This window comes from Takifugu rubripes, chromosome 17 (genome assembly GCF_901000725.2).
Source record: "Takifugu rubripes chromosome 17, fTakRub1.2, whole genome shotgun sequence".
NCBI classification, from domain to species: domain Eukaryota; kingdom Metazoa; phylum Chordata; class Actinopteri; order Tetraodontiformes; family Tetraodontidae; genus Takifugu; species Takifugu rubripes.
Window position 1 is genome coordinate 11,598,647 of NC_042301.1, and position 25,240 is coordinate 11,623,886.

Below are 25,240 nucleotides of genomic sequence, written 5' to 3' on the forward strand. Positions count from 1 at the left end.
TTTGTTTTCCAATTTAATGCCAAATAGTATGTACGAAAAAAATACATTGTGAATTTTTTTAGTGCCAAAATACAAAAATGCATTAAAACTAATCAGGCTTGCATCATGCATCACTGTTTTGACTATTTCATACATTATTTATAAATATAAAGCAACCAATTGGGCGTCCACGTCATATGACAGTAGTCCCGCGTGTGTCCGTTAGAGGGCGCCACCCAGATACACTTGAGCGCCAGAGCAGGTGCGCTGAGGTGAGGCAGAACTCGGGTGTTTCCGTCGCGTTTCGGTAGTTGAACCGCTGTGACTGTGGGAATGCGGTTATCGGAGGCAGCGGGCATTGCTGAATCCTCGGCGGAGATGTGCGCACAAAAGCCGGAGCCGTCTTCGATGGACTGTCCTCTAAGTTAACGAGCCGCCTCGGGGATGTGGGTGGGAGCTGCAGACGGCTGGGTGTCGCTCAGAATAGGGCTGCGGGGGCTTTTTTCTACCCACTTTAAGGGGGATTTTCTATCTGCTGGGAAAGACGAAAAGAGAGAAAAGCCAAGAAGGATTCCCCAGCACCATGGAGCCACGCATTGCAGGCAGCGTGAGTAGGGCAGCAGACACGCAGGAGACCCCTCGGGAGTGCGGTGCTCGCCAATGCCGAAATTGCGCCTCAACTTTTCCTGGACCTATTTTATTCAGACGCGCCACATCTCTCGGATCCATGTGACTACAACAACAAAAAAACAAAAGCTTTATCATGTCGTTGCTATTTGGTGACGTTTGCGTGCCCAAACGGCGTGCGCGCTAATTGGTAATTGTGCGTGAGGAGGTGGTTTCCGACCATGAGCTGCACCTGCTGCTGAGGCCGGGCTCTTAACGCCGCGCCTGGCGGCTCGTCAGCGGATTAATTTCGGAGGATTTTCTCCTGCCTTTCGTCGCTACGGCGGTTGCTAGTGGCGACCACGCAGCCCAAAAGCGTAAACACGCGCAGGCTAAAATGGCAGGCAGACTTGAAGGAGTTACAAGTCGTGTTTTTTTCTTCTTTTTTTTTTTTAAATCTAATGAAGATTATCTAAGTTTTTAGACTTTATTCTTGACCTTCCCAATGTCTGGACAAGGACAGACGGCCGGAATGTGCTGCAGGGGTTATAATCGGTGATTGTCTAATTAATCAGCGGCAGAAAATAGAGCCCCAAAATTAAACATTTAGACTGTCCCTGTTTCTCCCTCCGAGTGTGAGTGTGTGCGTGCGTGGGTGTTTGTGTGTGTGGACGCCGGGGTTTGCCGGTACCAGGATTGAGTTAACTGTGGCCAAGTAGCCAGATTACTGTGGATTAGTGGGCATTTAAAAAAGTCACGTTATCTCACCAGTGCCTGCAGAATCAGCAGCTACATTTATGCCTGCATGTTAAAATGCACATGAAATGCAAAATAGCCGTAGCACAGTATGCTGCAGGTTGGTTTGGGGGCTGTGCTGCACAGGCACGGTGTGTAAAAATCCTGATATAACCTGCATGAAAGCTACTGTACCTCTACATGGCTTCCTCCTGCAGGAAAACAATGAAATACAAGTCAGATTAGGTTAAATTCCTGGATGGATTCATATAATATAAACGTATCTATGGTATGATTTTAAATTGATAAATGTGGTTAATGGAGCTTGCTATTAAATATATTTTCTATTTAATACGTTTTTCATGGAAAAGTTTTTGTATAAAAATACATATATTTTTGCTCCCTTGTTGCATCCTGAAGCTGCTTTCTCACGACCTGGAACCTCAGGTCGTCATCGTCATGGCATCATGTGATTGTGGGGAGATGATCTGCAATTGTGACACAGTCGGGAAATCATTTAAAGCAATAAATTCTATTCCTGAAGATTATCTCATTCATCCAGAACTTTTTCTCTTTGCAGAGGTTAACCTTGTATTTTGTTGCTTCTCTAGTGAGGATGGTGACGTTAAATGCATCACATCTGACCTTTAGCTGTAAACCTTAGCCTGGTGCTGCTGGATACAGGACAGAAAAGAAAACAGCATCAAGGTAGGTGCAGACAAATACTCCATTTTTAACTGTTGATGTGATACTTTTCATCTTTGCATAATCTTATAGTCAATCCTCAAGTCATTAAAACATAATTCTTGTTTTTGACTTGGTGGTGAAGTTTGTGGAGACAACAGCAGCATCATGTTCTACGGTTCTTCGTCCGGGGCCAGCATGTCCCTCCCGTCCAAAAACCGCATGAAGCGTCAGAGCAAGACTTTCACACAGGTACATGCACACAAACTGTCCCGTGCACGTTCAGCGTCAGGAAACCATGATGGAAAGCAAACAAAATGGAATCAAGTGGAAGAAGTTCATGAATTTCATAAGCTATGTTTCTTTTGTAGCTAAAAAAATGGACGTGTGTGAGATTTAATTGATTTTACTACAATTTTTATTCCCCCACTGATAAAACCGGACAGAGGAAGATAGGTGTTCTCTTTTATTTACCGCTCTTTGCCTACTCAGGTTCTGTATCGAACGCTGAGTTACAGAGACCGCGTTCCTGTGGAGACGGGAACCAACACTCGCGGGGACCGACGGTCCACGACTGAACCCCCAGAGCGCCCGGCAGACGACCCGGCAGAGTTGTCCACACAGAGTTCTGCCCCTGGGGTCCTGAAAATCTTTGGGGATGAAATTTGCGCAGGTGCCAACTACAAGAGCGTCCTGGCCACTCCGCGGTCCAGCGCGCACGAGCTGGTCAAAGAGGCTCTCGACAGATACTCCCTGAACAAGAACACTGCTCATTCTTATGTCCTGTGCGACGTCATCGGGCGTTTGGAAGGGGAAGGTGAGGTCGGAGGAGGTGTGGGGTGGAGAACCGAGTGCTTGCGAGCGCTGGGGGACAACGAAAAGCCACTGTTGCTGCAAGAGCTTTGGAAGCCCCGAGAGGGTTATGCACGCCGATTCGAGCTGCGCAGAAGAGCAGAGGTAGAGGAACTCAATGCGAAGGAGAAGGATACCATCACCGCTGGTGAGGAGACACACACACACACACACACACCCCCACACCCACCCACCCCCATATTACCTACAACACTGGCATATTTCCAGTGTGCTGTCCTACTAGTATGATGCTTCATTTGGGTTTAGATACATGTGTCATGGTTAAATTGTTAAAACACGTTTTTACTTGACTTAACCTTAACTTTATAGCTAATTATGGTCCCCCTTCAATTGCCTGTTGAAGTTGGGAAGACTAGCCAGAATTCCCTCACTTCCTAACATTTTGCAAGTGTGTAGCATGTACTAGAACACATACACACACATATACATACATGGTGCCAATGCCTTGGATGCCTGTTAGCTCAGCCAGCTGTAATTTAAATCCTTTGCATCCAGAGGTGTGGATGAATTGTGCACTAGTGGTCTGTGAATAATAGATGACAAGATACTTGAAATATACAGTACAACACACTGACATTACACCCACCTTGTACTCCTCTCACAAGTTTACCATCAGCACATACGTACATCCCCATTGAGGATATTTTTGCACATTGAGCAGATGCACAGGAGCACTTTGAGTCGTTGACAGAGGAACTAATCTCAGCGCCTCACACTCACACATTGTTCTCAACAACCACGTTTGGATTTCTCATGATGTGTGCCAGGGTTTGCTGGTTGCTATGTCAACTCGGGTGGTAGCCAGGAACACCGCCAACAATTTATTTATCAATCTGTCAGTCTTCATCTTGCGGGCAGGCCCATAAGTGTCTTTAAGTGAAGCTATTTTGTGTATTTTCCCTTGTACACAATCACAATGGAATTTGAGTGAAAGTAGCTTCATCAAAGGCTCAACAGATTCTACATATTTGATTTAAATAAAAAGATTTAAGGGGGTTGTCGTTAAATCCAGACTTGTCTCATGCACTGTTGCTCGTGCACTGTTGCTGTTTGTTGAAGGCTCTTTCACTTATTGGTTTGTCCTGTCATTAAAAGTGGGGATTTCTTGAGATACAAAAGAAAAGCCTGAAAATATGGTGTTCTGCTTCTGCATCATTATGCATTTGGAGAGCTTTTGGTGTATTTGACTGAATTCGTGCAGAGCGTGTAGCCTGTATAGAATTCAGCCTGTATCAGCAGTCATATATCAGTAAACACCAGTGACCCACTTCTGCTGACATCCATACATGCTCGTGCTGTAGCCAACCGTGCCTCCGCTCTGCTCGATAGATAAAAGGCTCTATAAGCCATCCGTTTTTCATTATTTCAATATCTAGTTTGATCCTCCGGCTCGTGTCACCCGTTAAATGTACCTCGTTAGTCAGTTCCATGTAATGACAAACCTCTAAACATGCATTCACCAGTCAATACTATCAGTACATATTTTCATTTTTGGACTAACCCCCAGGTTTGTGATTTATCCCCTACTAATTCACAAGCATGTGCCTTTTCTTTTTTTTTCTTTTTTTAAAATCTTTTTGGTTTTTGTGTCCACAGGTGTTCGTGTGAGCATGCATGTCACGTATCCTGTTTCTTTACAGTAATAAAATGGTTTAAGGGTACAAAATGCTTTTCACCAAAATGTTTATTATGCATATTGTATTTTCAGGGACATAATCTGTCTTTCCCCAATTCTGTTGGTTCTAATCTCAGGTCAGCTGCTATTCCACATGGTGAATCCATCTTACTTTAATTTAATTAGATGTTAATGGATAAAGGTGGAAAATCTTGTACCTCACACAAAACATAGAATTTCTGTATCTTTCCTTCCTTGCTATTTCTGACGTGATCCATTATAAGCATGACAGAATAGTTACTTTGCACCACAGTGCATGTGTTTCTTGGTACATGCATGGTCGGGGAGCTATTCAGTGCTTGGTGTTTTGGTGAAGGGGTGTTTTTTTCCTCATAACCCCTCCAACCCTGCTGTAGGGCCCAAAACTTACCAATTCCTGGCGGCTCTAATGGGTCGGTCTGGGCTGGGCAAACACAGGAGCTCCCCCCTCCGGTCTGGCCGAGTGGTACAGTCCAATTCTAAAGGTGGGAACTTGCCTCAGGTAGGGTGGCTGTCAGTCATTGCCATTGATGGATGACCACCTCAACCTGTGTTGTCACCAGTGCTACTACCATCCCCAGTGATTGCACCTATGTGTATGTTTGTGTACAGTAAGAGAGAAAATGCCTGAATCATCACAAAGCCTTGAAATTCAAACCATGAAGAGCTGCTCAGTTCCCATTCTGTCAGGTCCACTGTTGTCAGCCATCCAGCACCATTGAGCGTCTCTGAGTCGTTTTGTCGCTCCTGGTTTCCACTCACATGCGTCACTACTGCCTGAGTTACATCACTCATAATTCAAACACATGCTGATTATGAACGGGTCACACAACTGGAGCAGCCTCTCTCCTGTGTTCCCTCTTTTTTAATGTCTCTTCCTGTTTCTTCCCCTCCTTTCGCCATCCTCTCTTGTCTTCCTGTAGATATTAATGCTCAGGCTCGAAAGCTCCAGAGGAACAGGGCAAAGGGGACGCTGACGTTGCCCCGCTCCAGCAACTCATCCTTCAGCCGCAGCCTCAGCGAGACCAGCCTCAACCAGGTGAATCCTGCTGGCTATAAATGATTGTTGCTTGTGCTCAGATACTGGATGCACCTTAGCCACATTTTCCAAGTGTTTCTAGTATATTCCAAGTGTTTCTGGTTTATTTCATGACTAGCTTTTATCTGCAGTTGGGAGTGGGAGACGAGCCCAAGCGTTTTTACTCCACGCTGCCAGGACCCGTCAGGGGTCGAGAGCGTGAGACGTCTAACGGTCTCAGAAAAGAGGAGGTTGGTCAGGGCGGAGGTGGGGTCAGGCACTCCCTTTACCAGTCCCCTCACCTGCTGCTGCTGCAGGGTTATAATCGGCAGGTGAGAACTGCGCTCGCATGTTATTTTGCAAGCTTAAATGACGTCTAGATGTATGACGCCAGCTGTGTTCCTGTAGGACTGCCTGGTGTACCTGTTGAACAGAGAGCAGCACACCGTCGGTCAGGAGACTCCATCAGCTCGGCCCAACATCTGCCTTTTCTCCCCCGACATCCTGCCCCTCCACTGCCGCCTTCGCCGCGTTCCTGCCCCCCGTCGTCAGGTTAAAAACAAGGCGGAAGAGCTGCCGGAGAGTCAGCGGTTCTGCGTTGCCGTTGAGCCGGTGCTTCATGCCACAGTTCTGGTGAACTTCTCCCGCTGTGAGCGCTCCACCACGCTACGACACGGTGACCTCCTCTCTTTCGGAGCACATTACATCTTCCTGTACAAGGATCCCACGGGCGCTAAGCCATTGCCTGCTCAGACTTTGGCCCGCCTTCGCTCCCTGGGGCAGCTTTTTGATTCAGTAGTGGAGGAGGGAGAGAGCGGATTTCAGACATGCAAGATGTGCGGCTCTGTCTTGAAGGACAGGATGTCACAGGGGTCAAATGCAGTTCGACGAAGCTTCAAACCTCACCTGGTAAAACCGCGCAGCGCCGCGCCGGCACCAGGAACAGCCCTCATTGTGTCTACAGGGGTAGGTGGAGGTCAGAAGAGAAGACTACAACTTGAATTTGATCAAATTCATGAGGATCAGCTTCTGAACAGGATTATATCTCTGATAGAGCCTGGAGGTTTGTGCTTTAATTTAAAATACCATCCAAACGACCCTTTGACCTTACATTGTGTCGCCAGTATCTTTATGCTGGCTGGAATGAAACACAACTGACTGACAGTCAGCTCTTTCATGTGAATAGTTTTATATTCTGAGGTGGTTTTAATGTTTTTTGTTCAACTCTAAAGGAGATGACCATAAGCTGACAACTGCCTACCTGCTGTGTTTGTGCATACAACACTCTGCTTCCAACTTCCCTCCTGGGAGCTTTGGCAAACTGCTGCTCAAGATTGTCAGACGAATCCAGACTATCGCCTGGGTCAGTGTTTGGCTCCTGTTGTGTCTCTGACAAAGTCCACTCTGTGCTTAGGATGAACCGATGAACAGAAACTGATCATCAGAGAGAGATCAGACCGAAAACAGGAATTATCACAGCATTAACGTGGAAAACACGCCATTTTTCTCTATTCTTCAATAGTCTATTGAAACAAACTACAAAATCAATCATAATTGTTTACAGTCTACTGAGTTAACTCGTATAACCTCATGCCATTTGACCTTGTTCATTAAATAGAAAAAAAGGTATGGTTAGGGCAAGTACAATATATTCATAATTTTTTGTTCATCGGGGCAGGCACAAAGTAATTCTCATTTTGTGTCACCGTGGTCTTGTTGGGCTTTGTTAAAATGATAGTGGGGTGTCTTTATGTAGGCCGGTGACGTGTGCTCCTTCTACACCCGTCCTACAAGTTTAATGAGGACCTAATTGCTCTGTGTGTGTGTATGTGTGTGTGTGTGTGTGTGTGTGTGTGTATGTGTCTTCTTACAGGAGAAGACAAAGGAGCTGGCTCAGAAGCAAGCTCAGCAGTCAGTATCACTTTCCAAAAGAAACAGGGATCATTTGAGTTTGTATATTTAACAAAGGCAGTGCTTAACCCTCTATTTCATGTGTCCAACAGCCAGGACCCAGCCTCTCTGTCTCTGCTCAGCATCTCAGACTTGATCCCAGACCTGCAGACCATCTTTTTCTGGATGTCCAACTCCATTGAGATCCTCTATTTTATACAGCAAAGAGCACCTGCATACACACACACCATAGAGACACTGCAAGGTACACACAGCTCAGACCCAGCAAAGCCATTAGTCACGCTGACACCCATTCCATACTGATAAAGCTTTATCATCCCACAGCTTTCACTATATGTCCTTAACTCTGCCTGCATCTCTGGCATCTGTGTCTAGGGTCAAAGGAGTCCTTGCTATCTGCGACCATATCAGCCAATGAAGAGGCCATGACCATCCTGGAAGAAGTGATCATGTACACTTTCCAACAATGTGTCTACTATATCACCAAGGTAATCTGTCACAGTTGCAAAGGCACCATCCGTGTGATGAGCAACGCGTGTGCTCGTGCACACACAAACGCACTCAGAAATTAAGATTACCTTCGATTTTTCTGTTTTATTTCATGTATATAATATCCTGCTTGTGTGTGTGTGTCCAGGCTCTCTATGTAGTGTTGCCAGGTTTGCTAGACTGTAATCCATTCCCGGTTGACAGCTCGGAGCCCTGCTGGAAGGGCGGTGTAGGGTTTCCTGAACCGGTGCGCAGGGTCCTGCAGGTGTGTTTTGGTTTTTGTCCTATAGGAGATGAGAATTGGTAAATGTCATTAGATTGCATTTCTTTTTGATTAAGCATATTTATTTCAAAATCTGGACTCACTGATATCATCAGAACTGCCTGAAAAAATGGTTAAAAAAATTGAGGTTTCTGGGATATATTTGGTATGCTTGCATCATGCAGTTGCTGCAGTGGTAAATGATCCTTTTCAATTCCACCACATCCCTAAAGTGCTCCTTAATGCTGGGATCCTTTTGACATTGGTGCTGCTCTTTTACATAATTTCCTGTGGCCTTTTCACAGACCTGAAACTGTCTGAGCAATTTCTGTTTAAAATCATGTTTGACTCACAATGCGAGAATCAGTTTAATCTTAAGCAAATGGCCGGACATTTGATGTCTTCATTGAAGAAAAATATCCAGTTTTAATCCTTTTTTTAACCTTTCTTTTTTATTTTCTCCTCTGTGTTTGTTTGTGTGTAGGTGTTCCAGAATGCTCAGGAGCTTCTGCAGGGCTACCAGGTCCATCCTGAGATCCAAGCTCAAATGTTTGCTTATCTCTTTTTCTTCTCCAACGTGTCCCTTTTTAACCAGCTCATGGACAAAGGTAGGACAAAAAAAAAATCATGCCCACTCACACCTTCTCCTCCATTAGAGCTCCCTCAGGATATGTACAGATGTTTGTGTGTGTGTGTGTAAGAGTGTATCCTGTGTCCTTGTCAGCATTTTGACAATGACTAACCCAGATTTGTCCTCAGTGTCCTTGTCTTGTCTGCATTCTCTTTCCCGCCGTACTCCTCTGCCTCTTCCTCCTCCTCGCCTTCTTTCCATCTGGCCATTGGGTTGAGACAAAGCAGAGAGGAAGGATTGGATTGAAGAGAGGGAGAGGAGATGGAGGGTGGGTGAAGGGAGAGGGGGAAAGGGCAGAGTGAAGGGTAAAAGCCTGTCCTGATAACTTGTGTCCACCTCACTCGTGTCTAAACTGAATTTGGTCTCAATACATTAAACGTATACATCTTACTGACCACCACTACAAATTCACTTCCTCCATCCCTCCTTCCCTCCCCCCTTCCCCCCTCCGTCCTTCTTGAGCCAAACATGTGCACCCTCCCACACGCCACACGTCTTCATCAGCCGTTGGAGACAGATATCACGTCTGGCAAGGGGAGAATGGGACGCGCCTTGATATTCATGCAGAGCCGCCCACTGTCTGTCTGTCTGGCTCACTTTCTCTGCCTCACTCCTTTTGTCACTCATTTATATTTCTCCGCTGATGGTGACCATGGTAACGACAAAATTAGTTTATAGCCGATGGTGCTGACGTTTGCACTGGCCGCTCTCCATCGCACTCAGATACAGTTACACATGAAACAAACGGTGTTGGCTTCCTTTACCGTGGGTAAAAACCTGTTCAGCAGAGCGGTTTGTGGATTTGGATGATTTTGTGTAAACTTGTTATGACATCTTAATGACTGTATTTGTGTATTTAAAGGTAAGAGGTGTCAAACCAACTGCTGTGAAGCATTATGACACGTTTGCTAAGAGGTTAAGTGATGTTGGTGCACAGTGCCTTAAAGATAGATTACCTTATGCCCAGACATAAGCCTCTTATAGCCGGACGAGTGTGTATCTGCATCCAAAAAAATTGTCTGAAATTTGAACATTGCATCTTATATGGACTTCATGTGTGTCATATCTCTGTGAATGTTCCAGAAACCCTCATATAGCTGCAGCGAGCTAATTAAACCATATATTGACAACCTGGGATGATAGACTTATATATAGGTATAACTTGCTTAATGTCCCACTAAAATTTACTTTCAGCTCTTTGAAGGGGAGAATATATGAGAGTGATGAATGCAGCTAAAACTCAACATGTAATTACATTAAATGGATGATTCCATTTTCCTCATTTATACAATGTGAACAATACTGGAATTATCCTGAGGTATCTGCTCACATGCGTCTGTGTGTGTGTGTGTGTGTCTCTCTCTTGCAGGCCCATCTCGGGGTTGGTTCCAGCGATCCAAAGTGCTGCAGATTCAAGCTTGTATGCGGATGGTCCTGGAATGGGCAGGCAGGTCTGGTCTGGGACATCTCTCTGATAAATTCTTTACCAAACTCAACAGCACTGTGACCATACTGGCCACGCCCCCTCAGCAACTGACACAGGTGACCAACACACACACAGACCTCTGAGAACGTGAAAGGTGCATGGTGGAAACTGTTATTAATGAGTAAAACGACTTTGAATTGGGCCTTCTTTGAAGAGCTAATTATCTCCCTGTGGCCTCACTTGACCTGACAGTGTTTTCTTCTTTCTTGTGTTTGTTGTGGACAGTCAAGTTGGCGAGCTTTATCCAGCGAGCATTCAACCCTGAAACCTGTGCAGCTTCACCGGATTCTCACTCAATACCAGCTGACAGCAGAGATAGGCCCCGTCCCATCATGGCAACCCGGCAGCGAAGATGAGGCGTACATCTACAGAACAGGTCCAGAATGTTTGGTTGGAATGATTTGCATTTTTTATATTCTTTCAAGGCAGTTTGAATGATCAAATAGCAACAGAAAGGCTGAGGATTACGGTTAAAATGCTGGTGTTGCATATCGGTGTCTAAAAGCTAAAGGTAAATGTGACGCTGGGCAGCCGCCAGGATGTGTGTGTGTGTGCGTGTGTGTGTGTGTATAAATGAGCCAATATGACTCTGTGTGTGTTTAGTGGACCTCCTGGAGAGCTTTGAGAACCACCCTCCCATCATGCTCCCCAGCGCTGGTTTCAGCGTGGACCTGGACAGCGAGTGTGTGGAAGACAGCATCTACAGGCAGCTGTTGTACATCCGCCACTTCCTGTGGGGGCTACGCACCAAAGCCCAAGCACACACCAACACCTCCGGCGTGCAAACACACTCCAACGGCACCAACACAGCTGACTGGCCTGACGTCCAGGTCCGTCCTGTCACAGACACACCTAGTTATAATCCCAGCCATGTGCCTCGGCAGCTGGGGTGGTTGGGGAGTTCTTCATAATCCTGTAAATGAAAGATAAAAACCCTCTTCTTCAGCCAGCCTGGACACACACACCCACACACACACACTCACTGACAGAATCCTAGACATGGTTAAATCATGGTTAATCTGATTAGTCTTTAGGCTGTCTAATTACTGCTAACGGCTGACTAGACCATAATCCTCAGTTACTGCACACTTGTATGTAAACATGCAGAAACCTAAATAAGGGTTTATAAAATTAAAAAATTCCATTTTTTTCTAGCAACTCAGATTTCTACAACAGAAACGTTTAGCTCCCTTTGCTCTTTATGTTCACACTGCCTCCTAAACTCTTCCCCCCTTTTGCAATGCAGCGGGAGCTGTTGGCTCCCAACCACAACAGCCCCCGCTCCGGTGGTCCCGGGGATGATGTGACAGCAGAGACAGCAGAGGACAGAGGACGGGACAGACCTCCGGGGCAGTCGCACACACACAGCCTCAGACGCAACGGCAACATCCACCACCCTCGACCAGGCAATCCAGACCCATCTTGCCTCCTGACCCCTCCCAACACCCCGCTGTACCCAGATGGAGGGGGTGGTGGAGGAGGGGGGGCCGGTCCTATCATAGGCCTGAGCATCCAGAGTAATGGCTGCATCAGCAGAACGGGGACGGAATCTAAAAAGGCCAACGGACTCATCACAAATGGACTAGAGGGTAAGATGAATAAGACAGGAGAGGTGGACAAAATAAAAAATTAGATTAAAGTGGAAACGGAGCTGAGCACGGTAGCCTGAGCAGCATGCTGGAGATCCTCGGAGCAAGAGATTAGAAAATAAGATTTATTCCAACCTATTAAACTAATGGACTGCCAGCAGAACATGACGCTGTCTTCAGATTAAGCAATGCTAGTTAAGTAGAGCCGAGCAAAAATGAGCTACCTCAGCTCATTATGACCATGTTTATGGCCTTAAAATACCACAATTAAATCTTTTATCATCCCAAACAGCAGCATGTTTACAGGGCTGTGGCATCAGGTCACACTTGTTTATTTAATCCACCTTATATATGTTGTTGTTATAAAATTGTTATGTTTTGCTATCAGATCCTTTAGATCTGCTCTTTCGTAAAATCACAATTACCGGTACATTTCACTTCCAGTTCGAGCTCATGTTGTTACCTTTCCATTGAGATTTTTTAGTCTCTGGATTTAACCCCGCCCCACACAACCACAATAATGATGGAAGCGGCATAAAAATGTGCGTTTGCAGTTTTGCTGTTGAAGTCCCTGCAGCGTGTGTGTGCACATGTTACTGTGAGGCATGACACTCTGCAGGCTACAAGAGGAGTACTTCTCCTTTGTGTGTCAGATTAGCTTCTCAGCCGTGTTGTTACGTGTCCCAGTGCTGTTTGTCCAGCCCTGTTATGGAGACCCTGTGTGTGTGCGTGTGTGTGTGTGTGCGTGTGTGTGTGTGTTTGGTTGGTTGTCTGTGTCCTCTGCAGGCTGTGTTAGTGGCTGTGAGTTCCCTTTCCCTGTCTCCTCTCCCGGCGCCCCTCCCTTTCCTGATGACTTGTGTGTGGTGTTTGTAGTGGAACTGGACAAGGGACCCTACGGACTGGGCATGGGACTCATAGACGGCCTGGTGAGTTCAGAGCAGCTCTTTCTTTTTGTCACTTGGTCATTTTGGTCTTTTATCTGGTTAATTTGGGACTAACTGAAATTAAATCAAAGCACAAACACTGATTTGGTTTTATTATTGAGACCAACTGCTATGTTCTTACGTACGGAGGGCCGGTTGCAGCATGGACATCTTAAAACAAATCTTTCAGTTTACCTGAACATTATTTGATTGAAAATGAATAGTGCTGACGCCAATAACGCATCCAGTGCTGCTGCTGCTGCGTTTCTCCACAGATCAGCAGCTTCTGCTGATATTAAATGGATGTTTTACAACCTGATGAAGCTCCGCCGTCGTACGCCTGGACTGGTGATGATGGAGCTTTTTTTTAGTTTCCATACTAACCACCCCCCCCTCTCTCTCTGTCTCTGCTGCAGCACACTCCCCTCAACGCTCCAGGAATTTACATCCGCACACTGATCCCTGATGGTCCTGCTGCCTCAGATGGCAGACTTAAAATTGGTGATCGGATACTGGCGGTGAACGGGACCAGTCTGATCGGGGCGGACTACCAGAGGTACGGATGACAGGACAAATTGACGGTGCTGTTGGGTGAGATTGACTGTAATGGGGGGAGGCGTGAGTAGGGGTAATGTCCAGTATTTACCACACTACCCGCCTCTTGAGCTGGTTACTGTGATTGATTAACGAGTCAATATAATGCTGCTCCTTCATCCCGACCGTCTCTGCTGAGCCCCGTGTAACTGGACTCTTCCTCTTCCTCCTTGTGCTGCCTGCAGCGCTGTGGATCTGATTCGACTGGGAGGAGGAAGACTTCGTTTCCTAGTGGCCAAGTCTGACCTGGATGTTTCAGAGAAGATCAGTGCCTCCTCCTGCTGACTGCCTTTGTGCTACGACATTGAGAAGATGAAGGAAATGGGCCGGCGCTCTGTTGCACACGAAATGCTCGTGAGTGGTGTAAAATCCAGCTGCAGCACAAAGACAAACAATCAAAAATGGGAGAAAATGGGACTCGCACCTCCACAGCCGCTACCCCCCTGCCCCCCTCGACTCTTGCTGGCTGCTGACATCAGAGGGGGCGGCAGGAAGAGGAGTCGCCTAATTCATCAGCGTTTGAGGTGAGAGATTTAGAAGGTGCCAGCATGCAGTGCAGTCTGCTTTAAAGCATTTATATGTTGCATTTATTTAACTGCTGACTGTTGGGGAATGTGCACAGTTTTCACTTTTCCTCTTTAAAGACCCGTTTGTATTTGTTATAAAGACTGCGTCAAATCCGGCAAAGGGAGCCACCAGCGAGAGACCAAACAGTCGTAGCTTATTTGAACAGTTATTCATAAATGTGTTTCTCTACTGTCCAGTAAAACATGACATTATGTACCAGGCAGGTCAGGAGAAACCAGGTATCCAGACTAGCTTACATCTGGGCAAATCTGCCCTGTTTTGTTTTATAAAGTTGGGGTTTGTCTGTTCAAACAAAATGTGAAGAATCTGAATCCAGATCCTCTCCAAGGAGATAATGTAAGTACAATTTTAAAACTACAGGTTTTTCAGATCAGGTTCAACTGGAAAATAGTTAGACAAAAGACAAAATACTCCCGAAAGTATTTACACAAAACAGACAGAGGCTGGAGTTTGTTACACATGTACAGTTGAATGTTTAAGAAGCTGTTGCAGTCAAAAACTCTAAAATCTCAACGTTCATGAATGAAGCGCTTTAAAGGTGGGTTCAACAGTAATTTGAGACTAACTGCAGGGTTACAAAGAGGTGTGTAAAACCCACATTTTGGCGTGAGCTGTATGTATCTGGGTGAAAGATGTAAATAATCGGTGTAAATATCCATCTTCTTCATATTAAAGTTCAAAACCCCATTTGGGAACTAATTTATCATTTCTTAATAACTGAAGCTCACTCATTGGAAAAGATGAGCAGTTAAGGTTGATTTAAGACTTTAGCTGCACTTTGGTTTGGAGTGCAATATTGAGGACCCCGACTTCAGCTGGTGCTAGCAGCACGGTGCCTTGCACACCTGAGCTCGGGAAAAACCCTCAGAGACAAAGTTTAGTCAAATCTGCATGTAAATTTTTCATAATCTTTCGACATGGCATCAAATAATTTTCATTTTGCCATTAAAAAAACAAAACTTTTTTCTTACCCTCCTGAAGCTCTCGAGTAACTGCAGCTAGAGGCCACCAGGGGGTGCCATAGTTCCAAATTTCATGTCTCAAACAGCGGGACTTTGATATTCTTCCTGTACCTTTATGATCCTGTCCGTGACATGTGTCACGCACGTGGAACTGTAGACCACACTTGCGGTTTGGCCTGCAGGTCCACGGATCTAGCAGTTGGGGGGCCTTCAACCCCTTTTAATCCTTGCAGTTCTAGTGTGAAATGTAATTTTACATCAGATTTTAAATCTGCTTTATTCTGTTTCGTATATATAGATATAACAAAAGGATGTTTGAAGTTGTTGCATTTATTGGCAGCTGTATTTTCTGTCACGATATTCAAGTTTCCTGAAATTCAAGTACCGTAGTCAGAGGGGAGATATTGAGGTGTGGGGATTGATTAGAGACGCGTCGACCCCTCTAATTAAGTACCCTGCAGGCTGACTCAGACTGCAGATGCGACATTATTTCATTAAAATGTGACAGTAGAAAAGAGCTAAAAGATATTTAAAGCTTAAAACTGTGAAAGTCAGACGATTGTTGAAACTGCCTGCCACGTTTGTTCTTTTCTATGATGCACACACTGATTTAAAGATGCAGGTTTTTTTTTGGGTTTTTTTTAAAGTCATTATTCTCAGTCAGCTTTAATCTTGTGATTCAGTTTGAACCGTTTCTGTTTCAGGGTTTGTATGACATTGATCTCATGCATGCATCTTCTCTGGTTATTTATACTACTTAACCATGACTCTACCTGACAATAAACATGTTGAATACACCTTTTTACTCTTGCCTTAGAAATCAGGTATTGAGGGTGTATTTTATTATAAAACCAGGGCGACTGACAATCTTTAGTCAATGAGGAATTTTAATTTTTGCTACACATGAACAAATCACAAAAAAAACATTTAAAAATACATACTTTTCTATTTCCAGAATGTATTGATGACAGCTGTTTGTACACATAGTACATTTCCCCCAAATATGAAAAATACCTTCTAAATCACTTTCATTTAGCAGATAAAGCAGCAATACAATCATGATGCATCTTTTTTTTAATCCATTTTTCTTATGTGCAATAACAATCACTGAAATATTGCGCAAATTGCGTCTGATTGCCAACTAAAAACGAGGCCTGTACAAGGGCAACAAGAGAAGCTAAAGGCAGAGTGACAATCAGAATGGGGGGGTGGGGGGAGTGCTGAGCAGGCTCTCATTAAGGCAGCATCTGATAGGAACTGCCATCAGGTTGTTGCCCTGGTGGAGGCAACAATTATGAGAACTGCTCATCTAGGAGGGACAGAGGTAGACTGGGAGGAAAATCACTGACTTTCACTGCAAACCAAAAAGAGGAATATGGATCCCAGATGTGAAGAGGTACCGCACTGAAATGAAGGAAAAGGTGAGAGTTGTGGTTGCATTGGTCCCGCCCTGCCCCTGATAAACCTGACAAGTCTACAGAAGATTAAACTAACCGCTGTAGTGTTGCTGTGCACGTCATGTTAAAGCGCTGTTACTCTAGAGATAAAGCTGTCTACAGGTTATATAAAATGATCCAAGATGTAGATATTTAAGGCTTTGAGGATTATTACAATAATGCTTTTCTGCGCCAAGACAAAAAACAAAATACTTTGCACACAGGCTGTTTCATTTCTCCTTTAGCCACTACTGAAACAAGCAGAATACAATTTGAAGGTTCATCTACGTTTGGTTAGCTCTCTCAACTCTAAGTTGCCACCTGTCTATTTTTTTTTGCCTTTGTTTTATTTCTGCTCTGTGATGTTATTCCAGCATTTATTTCAAAAACTCTTTCCTTTTAGTGCTTTATTGTGAAGGCAACAAGAGGAAACGCCTCACATTGTATTGTTTCATATTACCGTTCCTCTCCGAGGTGAAACAGTCTTAATTCTCCTGTAGAGTCTGCCTCAAAAGTGTAAAATCACTTTCCTGAACATTCTCTCAGATGTATTATTTACTTTTGCAGCTAACTCCTCTCTCACTGTTTATTTTGTAAATACTGGCCGTTGCAAATCTGAGCACACTCCACTGGTGTAAAAGGCTCAAACCGGTGGGACGTCAAGTGGAACACTGCTAAATTCTACCACTAGGCGGCAACACACTCGAGTCGCACAGAAGTCGTGCTGCAGCTCAACTCAGGCATCATTTTTTATGACCAGTAAAAACCATTCAGAAGTCTTAACAGTCAATTTCTAAACACACACACACACACACACCCAGCCTAATCGGAAGTACAGGAGAGGATCTTTCTTTGGCCTGAGAGTGAACAATCTGATCAATGGAGAATGAACTTGTATAACATTCATGTGGCAAAAAGTAGTGCTGTAATGATTTTAATATGCTTAATGCTCTTAGAAGTACAACATCCTTATTTAAAAGTGTGTAAAGCTGAAAAAGCTTTTTAATCCGCTAAATAAATTCAGATACTATGTGGAAGGGTCCGACTGTTTGACCAAAGTAATTTTCTTTCACTGAATTCCCTGTCGCGGAAAGAGAGGATGCTTGTACAGTTTTGGCCGTATCGGCAGCAGTCACACGAAACGCGTATAAAAGGTGAAACAGTTACTGGACAATAAGAAAGCCGTCCTCTGGAAACCTTCTGAAAGGCGCCGAGGTTCACTTCCTAAGGTCGTGGGTTTGCGATGCCATGGTGACGATGACGGGCTGCTGGGCAGATGTGACCTGATGCTGAGCAGACTCGGTCCCGCCCTCCTCCTCCATCTTTGGCCTCTTGGCTTGAGGTTCAGCTGAGTGCTCATCTGGTGTTTCTGTGCTGGGCTGTCGGCTCACCAGCACCGGTGGAGAGCTGGAGGCCTGAGCTGCCAAAATCTGAAGAGGACTATTGAGGCCTGGAAGGGAAGGTGAGCAGATTCCAATTCAACAGATAATAACATTAACATAAAAAAAAACCCTTAATATTGCTATTATCCACATTGAATCAATTATTCCAGTGCTCGTACCAGATGCAAGGCTGTTTTCCGTGGCAACAGCTGCAGACGTGTGTCTGCCATTCTGAGCAATAGGGCGAACAGGGAGTTGATGTAACCCGGGTACGAGGCTCCTTCCATCCCCGCCCTGCACGGCGCTGTCCACAGTCTGGATCACCCGCTCTCTCTTCTGTTGGGCTTCTGCTCCAAACGAGACCAGGGCAGTAATTTAATATATAAACCCAAACGTTGCGCGACCTGGGACATGGGATAAGTCCACACTTGCTTCCAATCCGTATCAGATGATTTCTAGTTTATGCTTATATTACATGTACTTTTTATTTTACATTTTGTGTTATTTGTGGATGATTACTGGTAGTTTGTTGCTTTCTACATGTTTGAAATCAACTGGATTAAACATTTTGTGAGTTAACTTTTTTGGGGCTCATTTTTGATCAAGAGATGAAAAAGCAAAAGTTGTGATACAGATTCTGTACCTCTGAATTCCCCATTGCCCTCTGCTCCTCCAAGAGAAGCGGCACTGTACCCATTCAGGGGGATGGAGGTTAAAGGGTGGGTGACGACCCGCACCATGGTCACAGAGGGCTGAGACGTGTTGTGGAGCACGGGGATCGGCTGGATCTGGCCTCCACCGCCTGGAACCAAGGCGAGGGCCTTTCCAGGACCTGAGGACAGGATTGCTGGGTGGGAGGGTGCGGCCATGATGACGGGCTGAGCGCTGACTGGAGATCCTACGGAGAGAGTGAGGAAGATGGTGATTGCAACTGCTGTTAAATGCCGCTGAACACATATTCCTCCATCCAGACTCACCTGGAGCGCTCTGGGAGTACCGGTACTCTGACACAGATGCTACATGGTTAGCCAGCTGCCCGTGGTGGTCATGAGGGATCGGAGAGCCCTCCCTGCTCAGAGATTCAGGAGTCTGCAGACCGCTAGAAGGAGGAGAAAGAAGCCCCTGATGTGTTGGAGATGCAGGGGCGCTTCTGTAGAAGGAGAAGAGAGAGAAACTGACCAAGTAGCACAGCAAGATCATTCAATTCTGGAGTTTAATAACTGTAACTTTCATCACTGCCGGCACCTGCGTGTTTTGCCCCCATCTATAAACTTACTTTGTTCTATCCAATCAAATGAGAGCCAGAAGCAGAGAGAGGACAGAGTTAACAGAGTCCGGCAGAGTCACGCCTGTTCCGTGGAGGACGCAGGCAACCCACTCACCTGGAGGAGAGGGGTCCGAACGGCGTCCTGAAACAAGCCACCCCTCGCTGCCGCCTTTTCCTGAAAGCTTGTTCCACCAGTTTGCTCTCAGAAGCAGAATCCAGACGCCAAAAGCTCCCTTTTCCAGGCTCGTCTTGAGAGCGGGCCACTTTCAGAAAGTAGCGGTTGAGCGAGAGGTTGTGTCTGATGGAGTTCTGAAAAGTATGAAACATCAGATTTTCTTTTTACTCCACACAATTTCCCAAAAATCGGAGTCACAAAAGCACGTCGGGCCAGGCTCCCTGTTGATTTGAAATCGTAGAAAGTGGTTTGTTGCTGCGCAATATAAGACGCTTCACATACGTTTGCTTTGCTATTGCAAAGCATTAAGTTTCAGCCAGAATGGGCCCACCTGCCAGCCCTTGTCTGCAGTGCGATAGTAGGGATAGTGTTTGGTGATATGGGCGTAGATGCCGCTGAGAGTCAGCTGTTTGTCTGGGGCAGATGAGATGGCCTGGACGATCAGCTGCGCATAGGAATAAGGTGGCTTGGACTCATCCTGGAAAAAGGAGATAAGAGTGTTAGTGCCCACGTGATCTCAAGCACATTTCTTCTCAAGAATAATATTTCTTTTGAGAATAATAACAGGTTTCTGAGACTTCACCTTTGGGCTGTCTCCACCAGCCGACTCCCCTCGCTGGTCACTCCCCCCACCTCTCGGCTCAGCAAGGCTGCGTCTCTGCTCAGAAACAGCCTTGGCAGCGTATTCAGCTGCTAACTGGAGGTCAGAGGTCACGCTACGTCCAAAACGATAGCCTGACGACCCTGCCCCACGTGGACTCGCTGGACAGGAGTTGGGAACGCTGAAGGAGAGAGGACCGCAGATTTAATGACGTTGCTGATTTGACAGTGTGAATATAATTCAGTTTAGCCCTGGGATTAGCTTAGCACTGGCCAACATTGCCGGTGCACCGCTTGAAAAGCAGCCGAAGGCACGTGTAATGTTTGAGCAGAGAGTTTTACAATCTGACTGGATGAGACCTTTGGACAATGCAACCAAAACACATCTGGGTGCATAAACAGTTCTGTTTGAGTTACATAACAAGGCTGAGGAAACAATTTTCCTCAATTTCCACCAGATGTGCCCTTCAGTTCCCACTTTCTTCCAAAAGAATCTTTACAGCATTCAATAGTGTGCAGACTTCTAATGTAAATACTGTTCATCTATAGTTATCTTCAACTACACCACAAATGGTCTACACTGCTTTACTAGCATGCTACTGTGCAAAAAAAACTCTGCAAAACTGCCAAATCAAACAACTAAAAAAAAAAAAAAAAAAAAATCAAGAACAAAATCACAAGTTAAAAATTAACTAGTTGTTATCTGGTCTTGAATAGAGAGAACACGAGGAAAACAGACAGTTATACAACACACACCTGCTTCTGTTAGCAAAGTAAACACTGCTTTCTGGGAGAGTCAGCATGCTTTGATTTGCCTTAAGCAACTGAGAGCCAAAGATACTGACTGACATACAGACACAGAAACACACACAAGCGCTCACACATGTGGAGAATGTGCTCGTATTTTTTGGCTGGTGACCCGACTGTGCAGGCTGTCTGAATGTAGCTTTGTGCAACCAGCACAAAATGAATGTCGGGACAAAAACAAATGATTTTGGCAGCTGTAACTTTCCTCGCTTCTATCTTTTCAAAAATTGTATCAGGTCATTTTGGCCTGTCAGCATGTGCACACAGTATCCGAATGCTGTTAGAAGAATTAAAATATATAAGAGTCGTTTAAGTTGCTCAACAGGAAAAGTGACTCCTTCTACCGTCACAGTTGGGGCCGTAAGCCTTCGCTGAATGCGAAGTATGTGGGTAGGGAACGAAAAAAGGTCCAGAAAAAAGACCCAAAAAGGCCAAAGTGGAAGCAATGTGAGTGATTATCCTGTGTGCGCGCGCTCTGCATCCACGTGCAAGTGAATAGGAGCCGAGAGGGAAGGGTAGGGGGCTTTGAACAAAAAAAAAAAAAAAAGAAACCACGAATGGACGGAAAAACGGCCCACAGGCAAAACAATCTGCCGAATAGCCAATCACACGCCTCGAAGCTGCAGCCATTCCATATAAGGAAGGCACTTGCAGGCTGATAATGTGAGGATGCAGGATGTATAATCCAAGACGGACCACAGGAGGGCACACTCAGCAGCACACTTGCCAGATGCACATGCTGCATGCATTTATAGAGCAGTGATTGTCAGGCATGTGCCAGCGCATTATAGGCAAGTTTCCACCTCAGCTGAAAGGCCGCAGCAGCTGACGAGCCCACCGTCAAAACGGCCAGATGAAGCATTTCAGGGTGGGCTTCGGGTTCGAGTCGAAAAGGAACGAAAATTCCGCACTCCCGAATGCATAAATGAGTAAATTATCCAAGACAAGATCACACTGTGCGTGAGGGTGTGTGTTTTGATGTTTAAACAAGTTTCACTAGAGATTTCAGGGAGAAACCCTTGAAGTCAATAAAATACTGACAGAACAGGAAAAAGTCCTGTTTTTGATGGACCGATGAGCCTGAAAATGATTTTAATTATAGTTTAATGCCTCCGATTCCCTGATGCGATCGCACTGAAAGCTAACACCAATACTGATTTCAATATATTGCTTGAATCAATTAGTTCTGTAATCACAATACGGAGGATACATTAAAAATCATCAAGCTTAAAAAAGCAACGTGTTGCATTGTTTTATGATGTTTGGTTACTGCACACCGACTCTTCTCACCTGATGGTGTCTGTGGGGGAGGGCAGAGGAGAACCAAATGCCCGGATGTGCTCTTCATGCTGCTGCATTGTGGGAATGCTGATTTTGAGAGGGGATATGTGCGGCAGAAGTGGCCGAGGCGGAAGGAGTGGCTGCTCCTTCTCTCTGTGCTCTTCGGGCTCCAGAAGCGATGTAAACTGGATCTTGATTACTGTACTGGGAAAACGAAACACACACCTAGAAAACAGGAAGCGGGTGAGAAACAATCGAATTAGTGAATTCACTTCCTGGTGGTTGCCATAGAAATATACAGATGTTTTTGTGTCCTGTTGCTGAGGAAGGTTCCAACAGACTTTGGGTCAGTACAGACAAGAGCCAGCCGCTCTAGTCTTGTCTTTAAGTTAGAATTACAACTGTTAATATTCACCCCGATGAGTCAATATATTAGTTCTAATTCTAACTGGCAGGTAAACTCAGCAATTATGTCATCATAAAAACAAACAAGACTTCTAACCAAACATGACCAAAAATGCATTAAATCAGGCTCAGAGATTTAGAAAATAAACACATAACATGACTGAGAACATACACGCCACAAAAATACAACAGCAATATTTCAGAATATCTAAACTGCCGATTCTGATCTGATACAGAACCAGACAGGTCAGGAGAACATGCTCAACTACTGAAGCTTCACACAGGAGCAGCTTTACCAGCAACACACCTGAACAGATTTGACAGGTTTCCCTGCAGACAGGAGCTGGATGCTACAGAACACCTGCTGTATCAGTGTAGTGGTGGTTCTGCCTGATGTGACATGTTTACAGTTTGTCACTCACGCTGTTGGGGTTTATTTTAATCCAGCTTGTGCTCAAGACAGTGTCACATCAAAATGGACATCATGAGCTAATTTTATACCTCAATAAGCCAAAGATTCAATTTTACTTTTAAAGATGATGGTAGGAAAGCAGATGACTCCGAGTTATCTGCTTTCCTAAAAACAGATAACTAATAACAGGATTAAATAGCAGCAGCCATAATGGTCTGTTCTTTTTTTTTAACGAGGGTTTCCTAAAAGCAGATAACTAATAACAGGATTAAATAGCAGCAGCTATAATGGTCTGTTCTTTTTTTTTTTAACGAGGGTGTTTTTATGAATGTTTTGCAATGTGATTTAAAAAAAAAAAAAGCTGTTCATTGTTTTGTACTAATCTAAAGAGATTGCTCTCGTCGGAAGTTGCAAATCACCAGAAGAGCATAAAATGACTTGATTCGCAAACTATTATTTTTATTTATGTTTGAAACTGCTGCCCACACGACTTATAGGGCACGACAGGAAGGCTGCAGGAGCGCTGGGGTACAGCTATGGTCTTGTGTACACTCCATGTGCTCCTGCAGTGAGGATGTTGGTTTCAGTCTGCACTTCCTGTAGGCTGGTAGCCACGCCCACAGTGGTTCCTGACAGCCAATCAGAATGAATAGATGGACGCGCGCGCGCACGCACGCACACACCGAGAAACCTCCTCCCACCTACGGTTGCACGCCGTTCGCTAATTCACTCGCTACATTAAGAGGCTAAAAAACGATGAAGCTAACAACAACGGTAAAATCTCAAACACGGTTACCACAAAAGCGCATCGTCTACATAAAAACACCGGCGCTTCCTCTTGAATGAAAGAACACAAATGTGATTTAATCCAAAACAAACACACCTCTGCCCACAACGCTCGTGCACTGCGCCCTCCAGGGTGCGTTTGTTTACCTTAATGTTGACATGGCGGGGACACGTTGACTAAACACACAGCAAGGGAACAGTGACAATAAACTAGCTGTGGTACACAACTTTCACAAACGCTTTCATAGAAAAATACTCGGAATGTGGAGAACCGATTTTATATCCTATTACTGGGAGATCATCGCCAAACATAAAAAAGGATTATACTCTGGAGGAAATGTAAAGTTAAGTTTTCTAAACATTTGTTGGTTTTTACTGGGATAAAGACTTTTGTTTCTTTCCTGCTGCAGAGGAATAAAAAGAGACCACGATGGGACTTAATTTAATGACTTTAACGACTAAATATGTTGTATGCCCACCAGAACCCCTCTCTCTCAAATATGGAGGTCATATTACTACATTATTGTCCTTGCTGTCCAGGTTTTAAGAGGAAACTCTTAGCGTTGGTCAAAACTATGTGATGGCTACATTTGCAATAAAAACGCACATGCTATTTGTCTACAAGCTGTTGTAACGTCACAGTTGATCAGGTGACCAGTTGAAGAGGTTAAAAGACACTTAAAAGAGGATATAACGAACTTAAACACGACGCAAGCCCCGAAGCTACCGAACCACCCAAAAGTTAATATCCATGCATAATCCTAAAGCTGCAATACGACCGTGCTGGTGTCACTAGCCTGTCGTTGGCGGCTATGCTAGCTGTAGCACTTACTCTCTGGGCAGCGAGAGCGGCAGCGCCCCTCTTCGCTGGAACACACCGTCAACGAACACGCCATTCTTGCCCAAGCAGCGGAGGGAGAAACCGTTGGCCTCGTCGTAGTTGAGCTCCAGGTGGCGCCGTGATATGAAGCTGGAGTGCCCCATGTTGATATCCACGGAGCCGTGAGACGAGTTCCGGCCTATGGTGACTGTCCTCTGGCGCATGACAAACTCAAAGTCCCGGCCCTCGAGCCTGGCAAGGGCCTGCGGGGGAGGACAAGCGACCCGCACTGGAAGATTCATATCAGAGTTACAAGGGCTCTCCATCACCGGAGGACCCAGGAAGGCGAGCGAGGACTGGTAATAGCCGTGCGAGGTCACCGCGACACGCACGGGACTACATGGTGCTGACTGGAGAGCAAGTAATGCTCTTGCTCCAGTGTCGTCCCGGTAGTCTGCCATGTTCTTTCGGAGGGTCAACAAACACTCGAACACATACACACGCACGCACTTTAGTTCTCACTCACACGCAGAGTTGCAACGTGAGTTTTCGGCCAGGGCACTTGTTCGCTCCGTGGCTGTCGGAACAACATGGAGTCGGATCATTACAAGACGCGGCCCGGAATCGCCTCAGGAACTGGACCGTGCTGCGTTCAGGGCCTTCAGTTAAAAGTTAAACGTTCGTCTTGCAAAGCGGTAACACCTGACGTAAATGCAGCACGGACGTACAGCACTTAAGCGAAATCAAGGCAATCCCGCTGACGCAGCCCAGTCGAATTCACTCTGGGATGATAAAACATTATAATTAATGTGTGCCTTAGTGCCAGAAACGCTTCGTTTCGCAGGTACACAAGTAAATCGGTAGGCTTGGCAATCTAAGAAAAAC

The 25,240-nt window shown here is 45.3% G+C and overlaps 2 protein-coding genes across 6 annotated transcripts; one reads left to right on the forward strand and one right to left on the reverse strand.

Moving 5' to 3' along the window:
• The first annotated feature begins 230 nt into the window (after positions 1–230).
• On the forward strand, positions 231–15,608 carry radil (Ras association and DIL domains). Of its 4 annotated transcripts, XM_029850532.1 has the most exons (22): positions 231–586; positions 1,932–2,028; positions 2,150–2,256; positions 2,497–3,004; positions 4,909–5,016; positions 5,455–5,570; positions 5,702–5,881; positions 5,958–6,612; positions 6,782–6,912; positions 7,423–7,460; positions 7,553–7,704; positions 7,836–7,948; positions 8,098–8,214; positions 8,696–8,819; positions 10,212–10,384; positions 10,554–10,704; positions 10,932–11,158; positions 11,575–11,917; positions 12,704–12,718; positions 12,791–12,843; positions 13,257–13,396; positions 13,620–15,608. In XM_029850532.1, exons 3-22 carry the CDS (start codon positions 2,173–2,175, stop codon positions 13,717–13,719), a joined length of 3,528 nt encoding a protein of 1,175 aa, XP_029706392.1. In that variant the 5' UTR covers positions 231–586; positions 1,932–2,028; positions 2,150–2,172; the 3' UTR covers positions 13,720–15,608. The 4 variants fall into 4 exon arrangements, with proteins under 4 accessions (XP_029706392.1, XP_029706391.1, XP_029706393.1 ...); XM_029850531.1 differs by having other exon boundaries at positions 12,704–12,843; XM_029850533.1 differs by lacking the exon at positions 12,704–12,718.
• Positions 15,609–15,853: 245 nt separating this feature from the next.
• Positions 15,854–25,044, reverse strand: foxk1 (forkhead box K1). 2 transcript variants are annotated; one of them, XM_029850547.1, is made up of 10 exons: positions 24,368–25,044; positions 21,942–22,157; positions 19,828–20,026; positions 19,576–19,722; positions 19,185–19,378; positions 19,079–19,084; positions 18,780–18,952; positions 18,446–18,700; positions 17,982–18,149; positions 15,854–17,870 (listed from the first exon to the last, which is right to left on the reverse strand). In XM_029850547.1, exons 1-10 carry the CDS (start codon positions 24,814–24,816, stop codon positions 17,638–17,640), a joined length of 2,040 nt encoding a protein of 679 aa, XP_029706407.1. In that variant the 5' UTR covers positions 24,817–25,044; the 3' UTR covers positions 15,854–17,637. The 2 variants fall into 2 exon arrangements, with proteins under 2 accessions (XP_029706407.1, XP_011611095.1); XM_011612793.2 differs by lacking the exon at positions 19,079–19,084 and having other exon boundaries at positions 24,368–25,036.
• Positions 25,045–25,240: the final 196 nt, after the last annotated feature.